At 42.6% G+C, this 14674-nt stretch overlaps 2 protein-coding genes across 4 annotated transcripts; both read right to left on the bottom strand.

The window, feature by feature from the left end:
• Positions 1 to 172: 172 nt before the first annotated feature.
• LOC130383980 (frataxin, mitochondrial-like) lies at positions 173 to 4336 on the bottom strand. Of its 2 annotated transcripts, XM_056591927.1 has the most exons (6): positions 4082 to 4333; positions 3896 to 3985; positions 3657 to 3748; positions 1850 to 1970; positions 1246 to 1340; positions 183 to 1124 (listed from the first exon to the last, which is right to left on the bottom strand). In XM_056591927.1, exons 1-6 carry the CDS (start codon positions 4178 to 4180, stop codon positions 986 to 988), a joined length of 636 nt encoding a protein of 211 aa, XP_056447902.1. In that variant the 5' UTR covers positions 4181 to 4333; the 3' UTR covers positions 183 to 985. The 2 variants fall into 2 exon arrangements, with proteins under 2 accessions (XP_056447903.1, XP_056447902.1); XM_056591928.1 differs by lacking the exon at positions 3657 to 3748 and having other exon boundaries at positions 173 to 1124; positions 4082 to 4336.
• Positions 4337 to 6262: 1926 nt separating this feature from the next.
• LOC130383979 (3-hydroxy-3-methylglutaryl-coenzyme A reductase-like) lies at positions 6263 to 14611 on the bottom strand. 2 transcript variants are annotated; one of them, XM_056591925.1, is made up of 20 exons: positions 14378 to 14611; positions 13738 to 13909; positions 13536 to 13647; positions 13321 to 13408; positions 13142 to 13226; positions 12396 to 12501; positions 12178 to 12284; positions 11951 to 12067; positions 11475 to 11632; positions 10842 to 11104; positions 10453 to 10664; positions 9874 to 10068; positions 9457 to 9615; positions 9180 to 9337; positions 8810 to 8915; positions 8136 to 8306; positions 7892 to 8032; positions 7397 to 7555; positions 7039 to 7193; positions 6263 to 6950 (listed from the first exon to the last, which is right to left on the bottom strand). In XM_056591925.1, exons 2-20 carry the CDS (start codon positions 13900 to 13902, stop codon positions 6896 to 6898), a joined length of 2712 nt encoding a protein of 903 aa, XP_056447900.1. In that variant the 5' UTR covers positions 13903 to 13909; positions 14378 to 14611; the 3' UTR covers positions 6263 to 6895. The 2 variants fall into 2 exon arrangements, with proteins under 2 accessions (XP_056447900.1, XP_056447901.1); XM_056591926.1 differs by having other exon boundaries at positions 14382 to 14611.
• Positions 14612 to 14674: the final 63 nt, after the last annotated feature.

Genomic DNA, 14674 nt, shown 5'->3' with positions numbered 1-14674 from the left:
GACAAGCTGACGCCATTGCTCTGTAGTCCCTTGTTGTGGTTACATGGAAAACAAATTTGACAATTGGTGGGTTTGGCAATTTTTTGCAAAAAGGATTTGCAACGGTGTAGGCCAAACCATAGAGCCCACTTTGCAACAATAGTGTAAACTATAAGGTCTACCGTCATAGACAAAATTTCATAATGTTCACTGAATAAATAAAAAATTGCAAAAATTCGAAAAAAGGACTTTGAGGTCCACTCTGACCAAGTGGTCAGCAGACCGTTTAATGAAGTCATGCTACCAGGCTTCCTCTGCGAGGTACATGAAGACAAGAGCACCAGTTATTTTATATGACTGTAGGCCTTATTGCTTTTATACAAGCATCAATATTTAAGAAGTAAATAGAAAGCAGGTATTAAGTCTTCACAGTACATCTTTAATGAAAAATTATAATACATTTGACATAAAATATATAGCATTATGATAATATAAAGCCAATATCTCAATAAAAAATCGTCTACATAATATAATATCCATGGCCGTATAGTTCATACAAAGACAAATAGATACCCTTACAGATAAAAGGTGCAGTTATTTTTACTTACAAGCCCAGACTTTCAAAATGTTTCTAATTCTGTCTATGCTGAAAATATTCAACTTACCTACATGTCCTGCAAAACAGTTTAATAAATATTTCATCAGAGAAGACAAAAACAGATACAGTAACATAGTAGCATTTTCCATTCTTATTTTAAAAATGATGAATATTCCCCTCATATTCTTACATATTTAACTTCAATGAACCATCACAACCTTGCCATCAGCACTACAGTAGGCACCAGCCATAATTACCCATACATGACTGATATTTCAGGTCCAATCACATTTTTGGTCCTGAAATATCAGGTGTATTGTATATGAAGCAATTGCATTTTTTGATACTCAGTGTAAGAGTGTTTTTAGGGGCAGATGGGAGTGGGGCAGAGAGTGAAACCGAGAGTTATCACGAATGAAGCAGTGTGGACAAATCCATGTTCAATTTAAAGATGGCCGAGAACTCTTTGGAGAGAAGCTGGTGGAGTGTGACACCATCGCGTGTGTACATCCAGCAAGCTCCGGTCCAGTCGTAGCGCTTGGGTCCACTGCGTGTGCACATGAATTGACATTAATACACATTGAAGTGATGTGGGGTTCCAAGCATTTGAATAACAAAAAAGGCTTTTTCTCTATCGATCTGTTCAGCCAAATAAGGAGTGGTCCTACCTGGTGGGAGATGAGAGCCAGATCTGTTTGTTAGGAGTCTGCTTGTTGATTACATAGGTCCCATGGTCACCTATCTTCACCGTCAACACACCACTCTGGGGGAGGCCGACGGAAACAAATACTTGCATTTACCAAGATTCAAGCTGACACAACAGTAGACCTTTGTACCTAATGTAATATGTAGCATGTTTCTATTTAGTTATTCTGTTCTAATTAACTATCCAATGTTGGGGTGTCTGTGTCAGATCAACAGATTTTTCCATTGACTATATCCCTACATTAAGAGCATTTTTGTATATTCTAAAAATAGACATTTAAAATCGAGTCAGATGATAAAGATGAAGCGTGACATGAGTAAACTATCCGTTTCAGAATTGTATGCAATATGAGCAGTTGAACCTTAAACTTTACACGCCAAAACAACCAGACCTTAAACACTAACGTAAAGTAATGCGACACATCAGGATTATTTAGTGCACACCTTATCCAAGTTTTACAGCTGTCAATCAGCCCTGTACGCTGTTTGGCTGAGTTTTAAGTTTGAACTTAAGTCCTGTCTGTGTCGTGCTGAACGGGCCTTAAGATGACCAACATGCAGACTCACAGAGAATTCAACATCGTAGTCTTCCCCGGTGAAGGGCTCATCCGACAGGTCCTCGAAGAAATCCACCAGCGCGTCCAGCGTCTCGTCGGCCAGCTTCTCGTACACCGCCTCCGAGAAGTCCCTGTGAAGGCAAAACACTCTGAATTAACCATGGTGAGGAGTGAAAAGACAGAGAAGGTTTAAGTCTTCCTGCCAATCCACTAATCCAGACAAACAAATTTCTAGCAAAAACTAAAAACATATTTAGTGTTTTTCCATTCATATCTGGTCACTTCAGTTGTTCGTAATTCACATTTATTAGGGGTCCGAGAATGTTTTTTTTCCCCCTCAAATTCTGTAAAAGTCATACTGCAGCCTATACCGCAAGTCGAAAACTCTTGAAATTTTGAAGAACTGCAACCAAAGGTGCAGCTAATCTATTGTAAAAAATCATGATTTAGGCTTAATTCTCCTCATCCGATTGACCTGGACTCAAAATTATTTCAGAATATTAATCTCTAAAATCAGACGCATTTATAAAACCCCCACTTTTCCCACAATTTCATATTAAAGCTAAACATGATAAAAAGATTCACAGGCTACACAAATAATCAAAATTTCACCAAAATCGGCACATAAAATCTTTAGTCCAAGCCTCACAAAAATCATCTAATAGAATTTGTTTCATTGGAGAAATATCGGCCAATAAAGTTACTATATAAAAAAAACAACATACAACTATTATTAGAGGGATACCAATACCACTCACTACTAATAAACCCAAATTGTGGTACTGCACCCAAAGGTGGCGCTATTTAAAAAAATTATGAACTAGCCTAATTTCTCCTTACGAGATTGACCTGGACTCAAAATTCTTTCATCATATTAATCTCTAAAATCAGATGCATCTTTTTCACCCTGGTTCTCTGCTCTAAAAATGTTTACTTTTCCCACAATTTCATAGAAAAGCTAAACATCAACAGTCTCAACCCATTTTGCCTATATGACCATTTTGGTATTTTAAAACTACTGGCTATCATTAGGTGGTTACCATTAACAGTGCACATTTTCAGATCTGTACTCTTTTAAGAAAGCCCTTAATTCTCTTGTGTGTGCTTAGAGTTTTCTTGATGTTGTGTGCTTATCAATAGACATTTTGACCATGTGAATGAGGCTTCATGCAGTTCAGGAATGTCAGTGACTACATGGGACAATGCCTTGTACTGGTGATCCTTAAGTTGAGTGTTCGAATCCCGATTAGAGCATTGTGAGCAAACTGAACACAACCTTCTGTCATTCCCACTAATTTAAGAAACACAACATTGAACAGCACCTGAAATTCATTAGGCAGTCAACATTCCGGCTCATTAGTTTCCAAGAATCTGACTGCAAGAAACAGTATGGCTTTAAGGGGAACTTCTTCGTTTCCTTCATAATTAACTTTGTCATATTAATATTTCTTGTTTGCTTGGAGTTTTCTGGATGTTGTGTGCTTATCAATAGACATTTTCACCATGACAATGAGGCTACATTTCAGATGTGTCAGTGGCTCAATGGGATAATGCCTTGTACTGGTGATCTTTAGTTTGAGTGTTCGAACCCCGATTAGACAATGCTGAACATGATATTCGGCCATTGCTCTGCATCCCAGTCACCTGAAAGCCGAGGCACAGTATGGCATTAAGGGGAACATCAACATCTTTCCTTCATAATTATGTCATATTTATATATCTTCCATTAGTGTGTTCTGGACTTTTCATTTTGCTTGGGCCCCGTTAATCACCGCATGCGGTTATATTTACAATTGATTTAGTCATTTTAATTATACCTTTTCTGCACAGCGGACTGTTCTTCAAGGGTTGGGAATGTCACGTGTACATTTCTCTTCCACAGATCTCCAGGAACACGCCGAAGCAAGGACTGACATATTGTTCATTATTGGTAAAGATATTACTCAAAGTAAAACAGAGTTTGCATTCTCCTTACATGTTTGTTGAAGAGGTGTTCAAACAATATTTAGAACACATAAAAAAATGACGTAATGTTACGAGTAGGTGGTTAACTCACTTCCTCTGACCGCTGAGGACTCCAACGTTCATGATTCAGCAGACCTTCATTCAGAGGACGAACAAACGAACAGCTCGCCAGTGTGTTGCACTGAAAGAAGACATGTCATTGTGTGTGTTAGGACGATCTGGGGGTCAGCAATAACCATCAGTGGCCCAGTCAACGCAGTATGATGCAGGTTCCTACCTGAGGTCTCTGCACACTGAGGTCTGCTGTCTCTGTCCGCATAATCTGTCTGCAGACACGCTGACAGATAAAGAACCGCTTACTAGGAATCCTAAACATATTGAATACATATATTGTAGTTCGATTGAATACCACACGACTGGTATCGCCTTCCCAAAACTAAAGAGCAGAGGCTGAAGTATTGTTGTTTGTGTTGGTGTTGCATTCGTGATGCAAACCAAAGACCTGCTGCCTACCGCCGCCTGCAGGACCGGAGGAGCGGTACGACGTTGGGTCATATATAATCTTACCAAATATTTATGCACATTTTGCAATTGCTTCTGTTTACATCTGCTTCACTATGGTAAGAAGCCTGCGTTGTCGGAATGAATGAGTCTTTCACTGAAGGTAGACCAAATTTAATGAAACTCTACTCATTCTACTAGCATTATAGTATTATATAATTATTTGATAAACATCCGTTTTGTACGTTAATTAAATAGTTAACGCTTATTCTAAGTAAGATAATTATGTTTGAGTATAGTGTTGCAATCGGGATGCAACCCAGAGACCTGGTGTCTACCGCCGCCTACAGGACCGGGGAAAAGGTTCACGGCTGCGTTCCAAACTGAACTATATGTCCTTCATAAATTAAAACAACAATCTTGCTTCTGCCCTCGAATAAATCATCTCCAACCACCATCGGTCGACAAACCCTATTCAAATAGCCCTTTTTCTGTGTTGCATGGATATTCTCAATGATTTACTTTTACACTAGCCTACATCATGTGAATGGAATCCTATACATGGCCCCATGTTATTATATCTTCTCTTCTATTTTAAAAAAATTTAGAATTGTAGTTTTCTAATCATGAAATCAATTCACAACATGGTTGTGCTATGTAAGAAAAAAAAAATTGGTCAAATTCATGAACCCCCACATCCATATAAACACAATTATTTGCCTTTGGATGAAGTTCAAGTTGATTTTGATTAAAAAAACAAAACAAAGGGAAAAGTGCTGGACAGATGTACAGCACTGATGATCTACGGATGTGTTGTAGAAATGCACACGGACAATGCACATTAAATATAAAAGACATAAGACTCAGTTTAAATTATCAGATTTCCACAGATTATGAAGTGATCCATCTGTTGTAATCCATTGTATTGATCGCTTTGCCCATTTTACAAAAAACATTTACAAAAGTTGTACAGGGGTAGCATAATGTTACCCTTACCCCTATACAACTTGTACATTTTTGCATCTGGGGAATACACACCTTATGCAATGTTACTGACATTGCATAAGGAATGTATACCCCTGATGCTTTCAGGCGCTGCACTACTAAAGGCTTGTTGAACTGGTGTTCTTTACGTATACTTATTTATTATTAGAATGTTTATTTTAACCATATCTATTGTGAAGCTTATATTTGCTGACTGTGCCATATTTTCTTGCTGACTGTAACATAAATACTGGGTTCTGTACATTCTGTCTCTTACGGATTGACAAACCAAAGGTAAGCATAGCAAATATTGCTTTTCTTACCTTTGACCTTTTGAGCTATATATGCCATGGTTGTCATAATACCCAAAGTCAAAGCAGGTAAAGAATTAATTATTCATGAACCTTCCGAGTGCTCTCCTGAGAGACAGCCAATCAGATTGCAGTGCCACTGGTGAGATGCACTCAGCTCACCATCGATTGGCTCGCAGCTCCTCTGGTGAGGGAGGACTCATCGTCTGAGTTTGTGACGGTGGAAAGTGTGTCACAAGCCTGAGAGAGTCCACTGGTCTGCACAGTGAAGGGACACCTAAGTCAAGGGGAGAGAGTCAAAGCTGCTCTGTAATCTAATTTGAGTCCAACTTTCACTAATCCAGATCATCCATGAGCAGCTACCAGTTACATTACACCTTTTATCTGCCAGGGTGATCCCAGCCAACACAGGTCCTTAGAAGATATCTGAAAATGGCCATGGTTTGGCATGATACCTTAACAAGAGAAGGCTGGTCCTGTGTGGTCAGGATGCGGTCGTTTTTCTCCCTGGGTTTGTCCCATCAAAGTAAATCTTTAGGGTCATGTGGTCAACTTCAACGTAAATGTATGTAGAATACAAACACATTTTCCTCAATTAAAGTCCTGGTGTCCAGTGTAAATGGCATAATAATTATGTAACTACTTTAAACTGTAGCAAACAATTTGTGAAAACATCTTAGTGAAGGAATTGTAGTCAAGTTCTTGTGTTTATTACAAAATATATTTTTTAAAAAGCTTAGTGATAATGAAATGAACACAGTCAAATGTGTTGCATTAAAACTCCTGTGACTCTTCGTACATCGAAACCTTACTGCAGCAATCATCCACAACTGACAAAGCCAAACCATTCAACAGTTAGTTTATGCAAGCATATATCACATAAGAACAACTGCCAATGGTGTCTTCAGATCAGCCCTTCCTTTTCAACTCAAAGAAGAGCAGTGTTTTTGCAAAACCAACCATATGAAGAACAACAAAATAATGTACTTTCTTTCCATTCTTTCGAGTTGTCATGTCTCATAAAGAAGTGCAGACAGCTCCTCAGGTCACTGTCAGGGACTGTTCCAGAACATCCACTTTTTTGTAACAAATATTGCAGTGTTGACACGATCATTTCAAAAAGTTGTGCGAATCATTTTTAACAATAAAATCCTTTTTAAATATTAAAAAGGTTCAAATATGTTCAGCGATCACATTCCTTGATGGTCTCGTGTAGAAACATCTGCGTCATTTGCAAAAAGAACAATCCAGAGCGAACCCAACTTGGACAAGCGAAGACAATATTGGGCACATTCTCAAGAGGCATTCTGTGTGCATGTCCCGGGGGCCTGCTGCAAGTTCACCTTGGATCTGCCAAAACAAGAAACAAGCACGCTCGTTAGAAACGCTCCCCAACAAACCGATACCATCTTCAGTTGGAAGAAGTGCCTCTGCTTACCTGTTGTGTGTCATGTGGCTCTTCACCAAGTGGCCTGCCGACAGCGCCGCCATGAGTGACAGCTCTCCTGCGAGCACCGTCGCACACACCACTCTGGCCAGCTGCCGGGCATTGTCTCCTGGACACTCATGGCACGCTCCCTGAACGCCTAGCATCTAGAGCCAATGCACAAATCGATGTCATTTAGATGGCGTGAAAGGTAGTCGTAGAGAAGAGTACAGTAAGTCTTTAATGTCCCCTAGGGGCAATTTGGATTGCAGACAAGTTAATGAAAGTGAGGAGATTGATAGAGAGATAGTCATGGATGGATCACAGATAATGTACCTAAAGAACAGAGTGTGTATGTGTGGTGGTGTACCTTAAGGCAAGCCTGCTGAGGGGGCAGGTTGGTCCCGCCTCCCACGGTTCCCAGTTCGATGGAGGGCATGGTGCAGCTGATGTACAGGTCCTCGCCCATGGGGCCTGAGGGCTCCATCAGGGTGATGCAGTTACTACTGCCAACAGACTGAGCTGGGTCCTAGGGGTTTTAGTAAAAGGGTATATTATTAATTTCTTCATCAACTTCACGTCTTATTTAGGATAGGGTTCGAATGATAAATATTTATAAAAATATTTTTGTGTTTATTGACTGAAACTGCCGATACATACAGGATTTCTGAGCACTAATGCAGTAATGCACTAATATAGGGTATAATGTTTAAACTATAGCCCGTCCTCACATTATATAACAAATAGTGTCTGTTAAATGTTGACTTACAACATTTCCCTCAGTCAACAGTCATGGTGAATAATGATTCCATCTGTACAACGATTTGCAGCACTGGAACAGCCCTGAGTGAGGAGCGGTGTGTACCTGTCCACAGGCGATGTAGATGGCAGCCACCAGATTGGCGGCGTGTGCGTTGTAGCCCCCGATGCTGCCTGCCATGGCCGAGCCCACCAGGTTCTTGTTGATGTTCACGTCCACGAGGGATGCAGTCGTGGTCTTCAAAATCTGAAAATAAATAATGCCATAATGTCATTAATCAGTCCTAGATTAGTTCCATGTTTGCTGTTGGTGTCATGTGGGTTAGCCGATGCTTCAGGGCTGCTCTTACCTCTCGGACTACCTTAGCAGGGATGGTTGCCTCACAGACAGCGGACTTGCCCCGGCCTTCGATCCAGTTGATAGCGGCAGGCTTCTTGTCGGTGCAGTAGTTTCCACTGACCGCTAGAACCTGCACTTCAGGGAACTCCTCCTGGAGACGAGACAGAGCCTGCTCGGTTCCCTGCAGAACACGGAGGGTCACGCAAGACAGCAGTTAAAGAAATGTTGGCACACTATGTTTCATTTTATTCACAATGTTTTTAATTTCTGGCATGCATTCATAAAGGATGAGCAGGTCATTTACTATATTTTATTCAGAACAGATCACTAAATAAATACATTCAAATCAAAACTGCTGTATGTAAGATTACAAAGTTGTAGAGAGATGAAGCAGAAGACAGGAGAAGAGAGCAAGATTTAGAAAATAAAAGCAAAAAAGTGCCGTCCATCTCTAAGAAGTGTTGCCCTTTACACACCTGTGATTGACAGGCTAGATGGATTCCAAAAACCCTTAATGGAAGAGGTGCCCTGATTTGTCAGAAACTAGCTGGAAATCACTAAATTACAGTCCAATTATAGCTCTTAATCCTTCCCTACAGCACCTTGTCTACCAGTTACCTAAATGTAACTTTATTTATTTAATTCTTAACCCATCACCAAATGAATACAGAAACTGAAACTGACCTTGGAGATCATGTTCATGCCCATGGCGTCCCCGGTCCTCGACTGAAATCGGATGTAAAGGTTCCGCCCGGCCAGACAGATCTGCAACTTCTGGAGACGGGCAAACCTATACAAATAGAATAATGGATATGAGCAGTTTCAGTTACCTATTACACGCCATAGGCAGTATAATGTGTTCCTGTTCATAACCTAAATGATCTCTCCAGTTTCAAGGTGCACAATGACTGTGTTTTTTTATACACAACACTATTATATATTGGTAGATTCGTTTCCCGCTGGAGGGTGTTAGATAGTCTGAGGTGACGGTGGCACTAGCGTGTCCTGTTAGAATCCTCAACGCCTGAGTCCGCTGTGCGGTGTTCACCCTCACCTGCTGGTACTGTCGAACACCTCTTTGGTGGCTTGAAACCCCTCTGCACTCTCCAGCCAGCCTTTGACCTGGGCGGCCTGGCACGCCGAGGGCAGCCTGACCACGGGACCCCGGGTCATGCCGTCGGCTAGGATACGACTGCTGGCACCGCCGCCCAACTGTGAACCGCAAACGAGGAAAACAGCCCTTTGTGAGATTGGTGCGATATGGGACATTTTGCTCCCAAGTGAATTGACTTGGGAGCGTATGGGCTGAGGAGGCGACGACTATCACTCACAGCGATAGCTCGGCACCCACGGTTGGTGCTCGCCACCAGACAGCCCTCGGTCGTTGCCATGGGGACCTGGAACTGCTTTCCGTCCAGGTGAAGTGGTCCGGCCACACCGACTGGCACGGGCATGTAGCCAATCACGTTCTCACAGCAGGTGCCGATCACCTGTCAACACAGAACACAGGATGAGATGACAAGGCCAAAACTGTGAGAATTATTCTGTTATATTGTGCGTGTGTGGGAGAATGAAGGGTAACACTAAAATCAAAACACACAAAATGAAATCTCATCTTAGGGGATAGTTCTGTGATCTTGCATCTCAATAAAACGTGGACTGGCCACCCTTCTCCTAGACACAAGCAGCGTAATGCGAACACACAAAGAGGGAGGAGCCAATCCATGGACTAGTGTGCTTGAGCGTACGTTGGAGTAGTCGTAGTCTGTGTAGGGCAGGGACGACAGGGCAGCAGGCACTGGGAGCTTAGCGGATATCATCTGCCTGCGGATGGCCACGCCCCTCTCGGGCCGCTCCATCAGCGCCTCCAGCTTGTAGGAGGGGATGTGTTTAGAGTTGACCAGCTGCACCACCTCCGCGTCGCTGAGGAAAGGGGCACCCATCTGTAGGGACACAATCACAGGGAATCAGGGCACACCCGGACACACAAACAAAGGATCTGAGGAAATTGGTGTAGCTTTATATAGGATTATATGTATGGATAGGTCAGTTCTGCATTCCACTAGTATCATGGCTAATTGGTTTAGCTTAAGGATGGGAGAGACTAAGCTCATTACAACTCTGTCACTATGGCCACCCCAGACTCCTGATTAACTGAGAAGGGGAAAAGTTAATTATATCGTTATCCAAATCCTGCTGACAGGATATTTATATTCGCAAATGCTCCTTCCCTTTTCCCATTTGACATTTATTCAAACAGGTGACTCATACTGACTCAGGGACCTGATCTGCAGCCTCACATTGAACATGAACCCGTGTTTACCTACCTCAGGGTTCTTGAGGATCGCCAAACACTCATCCAGAGGGCGGGGCTCGCTGGGAAAGGAAGGGGCACTCGCTTCTGCGTTGGGAGTCTGCGGTTGAGAGCCCTCCCCGGCCTTGCCGTCCCCCAGGAAGAAGATGCTCTGGGTCTGGTGCTGGACCTGGGGGACCGGGAGGGGCTGGACCTTCGGGGCAGGGAGGGGTCGAATCATCTCGTCTGGAGAGAAAAGGGGCAGAGCACGGTGTCTTTGAAACACATGTTACCAGCACTATGACGATGGACTGTATATTATAATCTAACGTATCCTCTTACGGAGGCATCAGAAGTTGCTTAAAAGAGTTGATATTGTGATACCGAACCGTTTTATGAATGAGAGTTACAGTTTCCCAGTACCTTCCTCTTCCTTGATCACCGGCAGCGGGGCTAACTTCTGTGTATTGTCCTGGGCGGGGGAAGCGGTGGGGCGCACGGTAGGCTCCATCCGGTGGCAGGACTCTGCGGCGTGGCGGTTGGCAGCCGCCGGGGCAGACATGCTCATGAGGTTCTTCAGGGACAGCGTGGACTCCATCTCCACCTGCTCGAAGAAGATGTACTTGACGGCCAGCAGGAGGGCCAGTCCCAGGCAGATCACCTGCTCCACGTCCATGGTGATCATCCTGTTGGGGCACAACGGTTTGATTTAGTGCACCGGACACCGCAAAGGAAACCTGGAACTCAGAGCCAATCAATGGGTTTCGAGGGAAATTATTTTTATGTTCCCAATGTTGAATGCCGTTGAATTGAATTTCTCAGTGAACTCTGTTATTTGCTATGACCAACTTTTATGTGGCTATGATTACAATTCAATATCATTTCATGAATTTATTTATACTATCAGATCACACCAAACATATGATGATGACCTTTGAATCTAATTGTTACATAACCCAATATATAGTGCATGTATTTTATATGCTAGTAATGCCATTGACTGCCATTCTATATATTTATATCCATATCCATATATAATATAATTGGGGGGCTGACCGTGCAAGGTAGAACTGCCAGAGGGGGGTCTCAGGGTGGATTCTTCTTGGGGAGTCATGGCCAAAGCTCATGCCCACCTCAACATCCATGGTGGTGTGGATATTCAACGGCTCAGCGATCCAGCGGCTGTGAGCGTGCACCATCACCAGTCCTAGAGACTAGACAGAGACGTGGACGGATCAGAATTCACACAAATGCAGGATTCCATTCATTCAGTTCCTTCTTCTTTTTTTCTACACTACATTTGCGTTCACAAAATACAAATACAACCTCAAAACAATTACCCTAACATAGCTTTAGCGCACCAATTTGTATGTAGAATGAGAATGTATGGCTCTAAGTAAACTGAACCATGATGTGTATTGTAATAAATATATGCAAAGGCAGATTCTGAGACGTTTTAAAAGTGCATTAATACACTGTGAAGCAGCCTATCTCCTCCACCACCTTCCCGCATTGAAACATATGGGGCTTACCATGATCATCTTTACTCTCTGGGTGACGGGGTTGGGCTTGTTGTCCTCCTCCTCCATCACCTTGTTGAAGTGGCTCAGCTGCCAGATTGGATGGCCCTCTTGGTTCTCTCTGGACAGCTGATTAACAACCAAAACAATCCAGATCAACACACACACGCACACACACAGAGTATAGAACACATGAGGAGATATCCATGGACGACAACCACACAGAACAGAAGCCTTACCTCCAGCACCAGGGAAACGCATGCAGGGAAGAAGGTCATGAACACAAAGTAGTTGGCCAGGACAGACATGCACCCGAAGCAGCACATGATTTCCAACTGCCGAACCCCTGCAAAAATATAACGTTGGATATTATCCTCATATCTTACAAAATTGAAGGTTTAGGAAATATGGATTAGGATAAAAAAACAGATGGTAAATAAGAGGTTGCTGTGGTTACCTGACATGGTGCCCACCCCGATCACCAGGCACTCGACCACTGCATCCAGAGTGAAGGCCGGGCCCAGGACAGCCATGCCACGCGCAATGTTATCCCGCACCTCATCCTTAGGGCATAGGTCACCAATGAACATTTAATAATACAGAGATTCATGGGCCTCTAACACACCTTTCTATTGTTGTGCGTTTGTGACTATTAGAAATGGATTCAGAAAAATGGGAAACTGATTTAATTAAAGTGGCATTTCAACCCTCCCATTGAGAAGGCTGTCGAGGCGACTCTAACTGGCTGTGCAACTGTGTGACGCAGACCAGCATAGCTGGGCTGGCTGGGTGGTGTGAGTGGGAGGGGTTTTGGGAGTTTCGATGGTAAGATCTATTTTAACAAAGACAGAGGAACTGGCTAGCCAGCATTTTTCTTATTTTTGGAATTTAGCACTATAGGATGTTATTTTATAAATAACATAATTTATAATCCCTATCGATCAGTATATATGGCGAGAGATATGTCCGGGTTATTTTGAGCTACGAGCTAGTTGAAATGTGACCGATTGCGACCATCACATAACAATCCCATAACTTTGGGATTATAATGTGATGGCTCAGCACTACACTCCATAATGCCTTGTACGTTCATGTTTATGTTATGTCACATTATCCTGGCTATTATCTTTCTAGATGTCTTGTATCCCAGCAACTGCACTGCCTTGTCCTACAACTGGAAGTAAGTTATCCTTTGAAAAGTACCTGAGAGTTGGAACTCAGAGCAAACTTTGCCAGTGCACACGCTTTGGAGAGGTCGATGAGGAGCAAGAAGAATGGCAACGCTTCGCTGGATAGAAAAAGAAGAATCAAATCAATTAGGACTTCAGGTTTACACCCGAGATACTCAGTCTTGTTCGACGCGGTTCCAAAACGGTTCTTACTTGAGGCCTGTGAGCTCCTTGTCGAGGAAGTGTATCACGACGGTGCTGAACACAAAGCTGGAGAATATGGTGAAGAGGCCCGCGATACCTTGGGTAGAAAAGTCACACAGGTCACTGTGTGTCACTGTGTGTCTCTCGCCTTTTGTGCTTTCAACTTCCATATTTCACAGTATACTGTCAAGCTATAGTGCAAACAGCTTATCCTCCATGCATACCCAGGATGTATTTGGAGCCCAGCTGTCGTAGGTTTTGGAACTGGAAGTAAATGTAGATGATGGCGATGCAGCGCGTGATGGTGAGGATGATGATGTCACTGCTGAGAATTTGCTGGAAGGATGGAAAATAATCAATCAATACTAATTCAATATTTTGAATTAATGTCCCCAGTTCAATACACATCTTACTACTTCGACCCACCTCCTCTGTCTTTGGGCAGTCAAAGTTCCAGCCGCAGATCTGATCGTTCCCTGTGAACATGTTCATGGACATCATGCAGATGGTGAGGGTAACCGTGCCGACGATCACCTCCCAGGGGTGCGAGGCCACGAACATGCCATGCATGCGGAACAGGCGGGTCAGCATGATGTCGCTGCAATACAACAAATATATATTGTTAGGAACAATAAGGCAGCAATAACTAAAAATAGTGTGAACTTATTTTGATTTGGACAACGAAATATGCTGAAGTAATATTAATGATAAGCAATATACAACTAGCTTAATATAACGAACTTGTTTTAACTTTTAAACTTTTTTTAATGACATCAATTCTAACATAGGCCAATGATATTAACACCAAGTCCAAAAATAACCGACAAAAGAATAATGTCATTGTTCTGATTTATCTGATCAATGCAGCAGTGTCAATGCCTATTCAATAGGCAGACTCAATATAACTGGATTAATTTCAGTGGCTTTGATTCGGAAGATACGCCTGGTCTTAATAATGTTAATTTAGCTCAATATAACTTCAATGCACATATGCCTTGGGTCATTTATATAATACCTCAAGCCCAAATAAACTACAGTTTAAAGAGAATTTAGAGGATTTACTTACTCACAAAGGGTCAGAGATTTAGCGAACCGAGAAGGATTGACTGTCGACCAAAGATTTAGGGGCTAAATTCCAGTGTCCCTTGTATTGCAACCAGCAATAGTTCTTAAATGCGTGCAACACTGCGACTGGGATAATAATAATATATCTTTAATACTATATATTATTAATACCACAGTCAGGACAGCAGTCGCGGCTCCTCACGCGCTGGCGGTTGGCAGATCAGCCCAGTAGAGCGTCCAGTGCGAGCATATGAAGTGATGGCACGCTACTACGTCACTTGAGATCTCAGCCAATCAG

This window comes from Gadus chalcogrammus, chromosome 6, assembly GCF_026213295.1.
Source record: "Gadus chalcogrammus isolate NIFS_2021 chromosome 6, NIFS_Gcha_1.0, whole genome shotgun sequence".
NCBI classification, from domain to species: domain Eukaryota; kingdom Metazoa; phylum Chordata; class Actinopteri; order Gadiformes; family Gadidae; genus Gadus; species Gadus chalcogrammus.
This window is presented reverse-complemented; position numbering and strand designations above follow the sequence as displayed.

Bases quoted from the DNA above. Each gene is read 5' to 3' on its own strand.
- LOC130383980 (XM_056591927.1), bottom strand. From the start codon at position 4,180: ATGTTTAGGATTCCTAGTAAGCGGTTCTTTATCTGTCAGCGTGTCTGC. The intron at 3,986-4,081 runs GTAGGAACCTGC...GTCTTCTTTCAG, and splicing joins TCAGTGTGCAGAGACCTCAG to TGCAACACACTGGCGAGCTG. The intron at 1,125-1,245 runs GTAGGACCACTC...GTGCACACGCAG, and splicing joins TGGCTCTCATCTCCCACCAG to TGGACCCAAGCGCTACGACT.
- LOC130383979 (XM_056591925.1), bottom strand. From the start codon at position 13,902: ATGCTGACCCGCCTGTTCCGCATGCATGGCATGTTCGTGGCCTCGCAC. The intron at 12,285-12,395 runs GTAACCACAGCA...ATATTTTTGCAG, and splicing joins CGGGGTGGGCACCATGTCAG to GGGTTCGGCAGTTGGAAATC. The intron at 6,951-7,038 runs GTAAGCAGAGGC...TTGTTTTGGCAG, and splicing joins AGCCACATGACACACAACAG to ATCCAAGGTGAACTTGCAGC.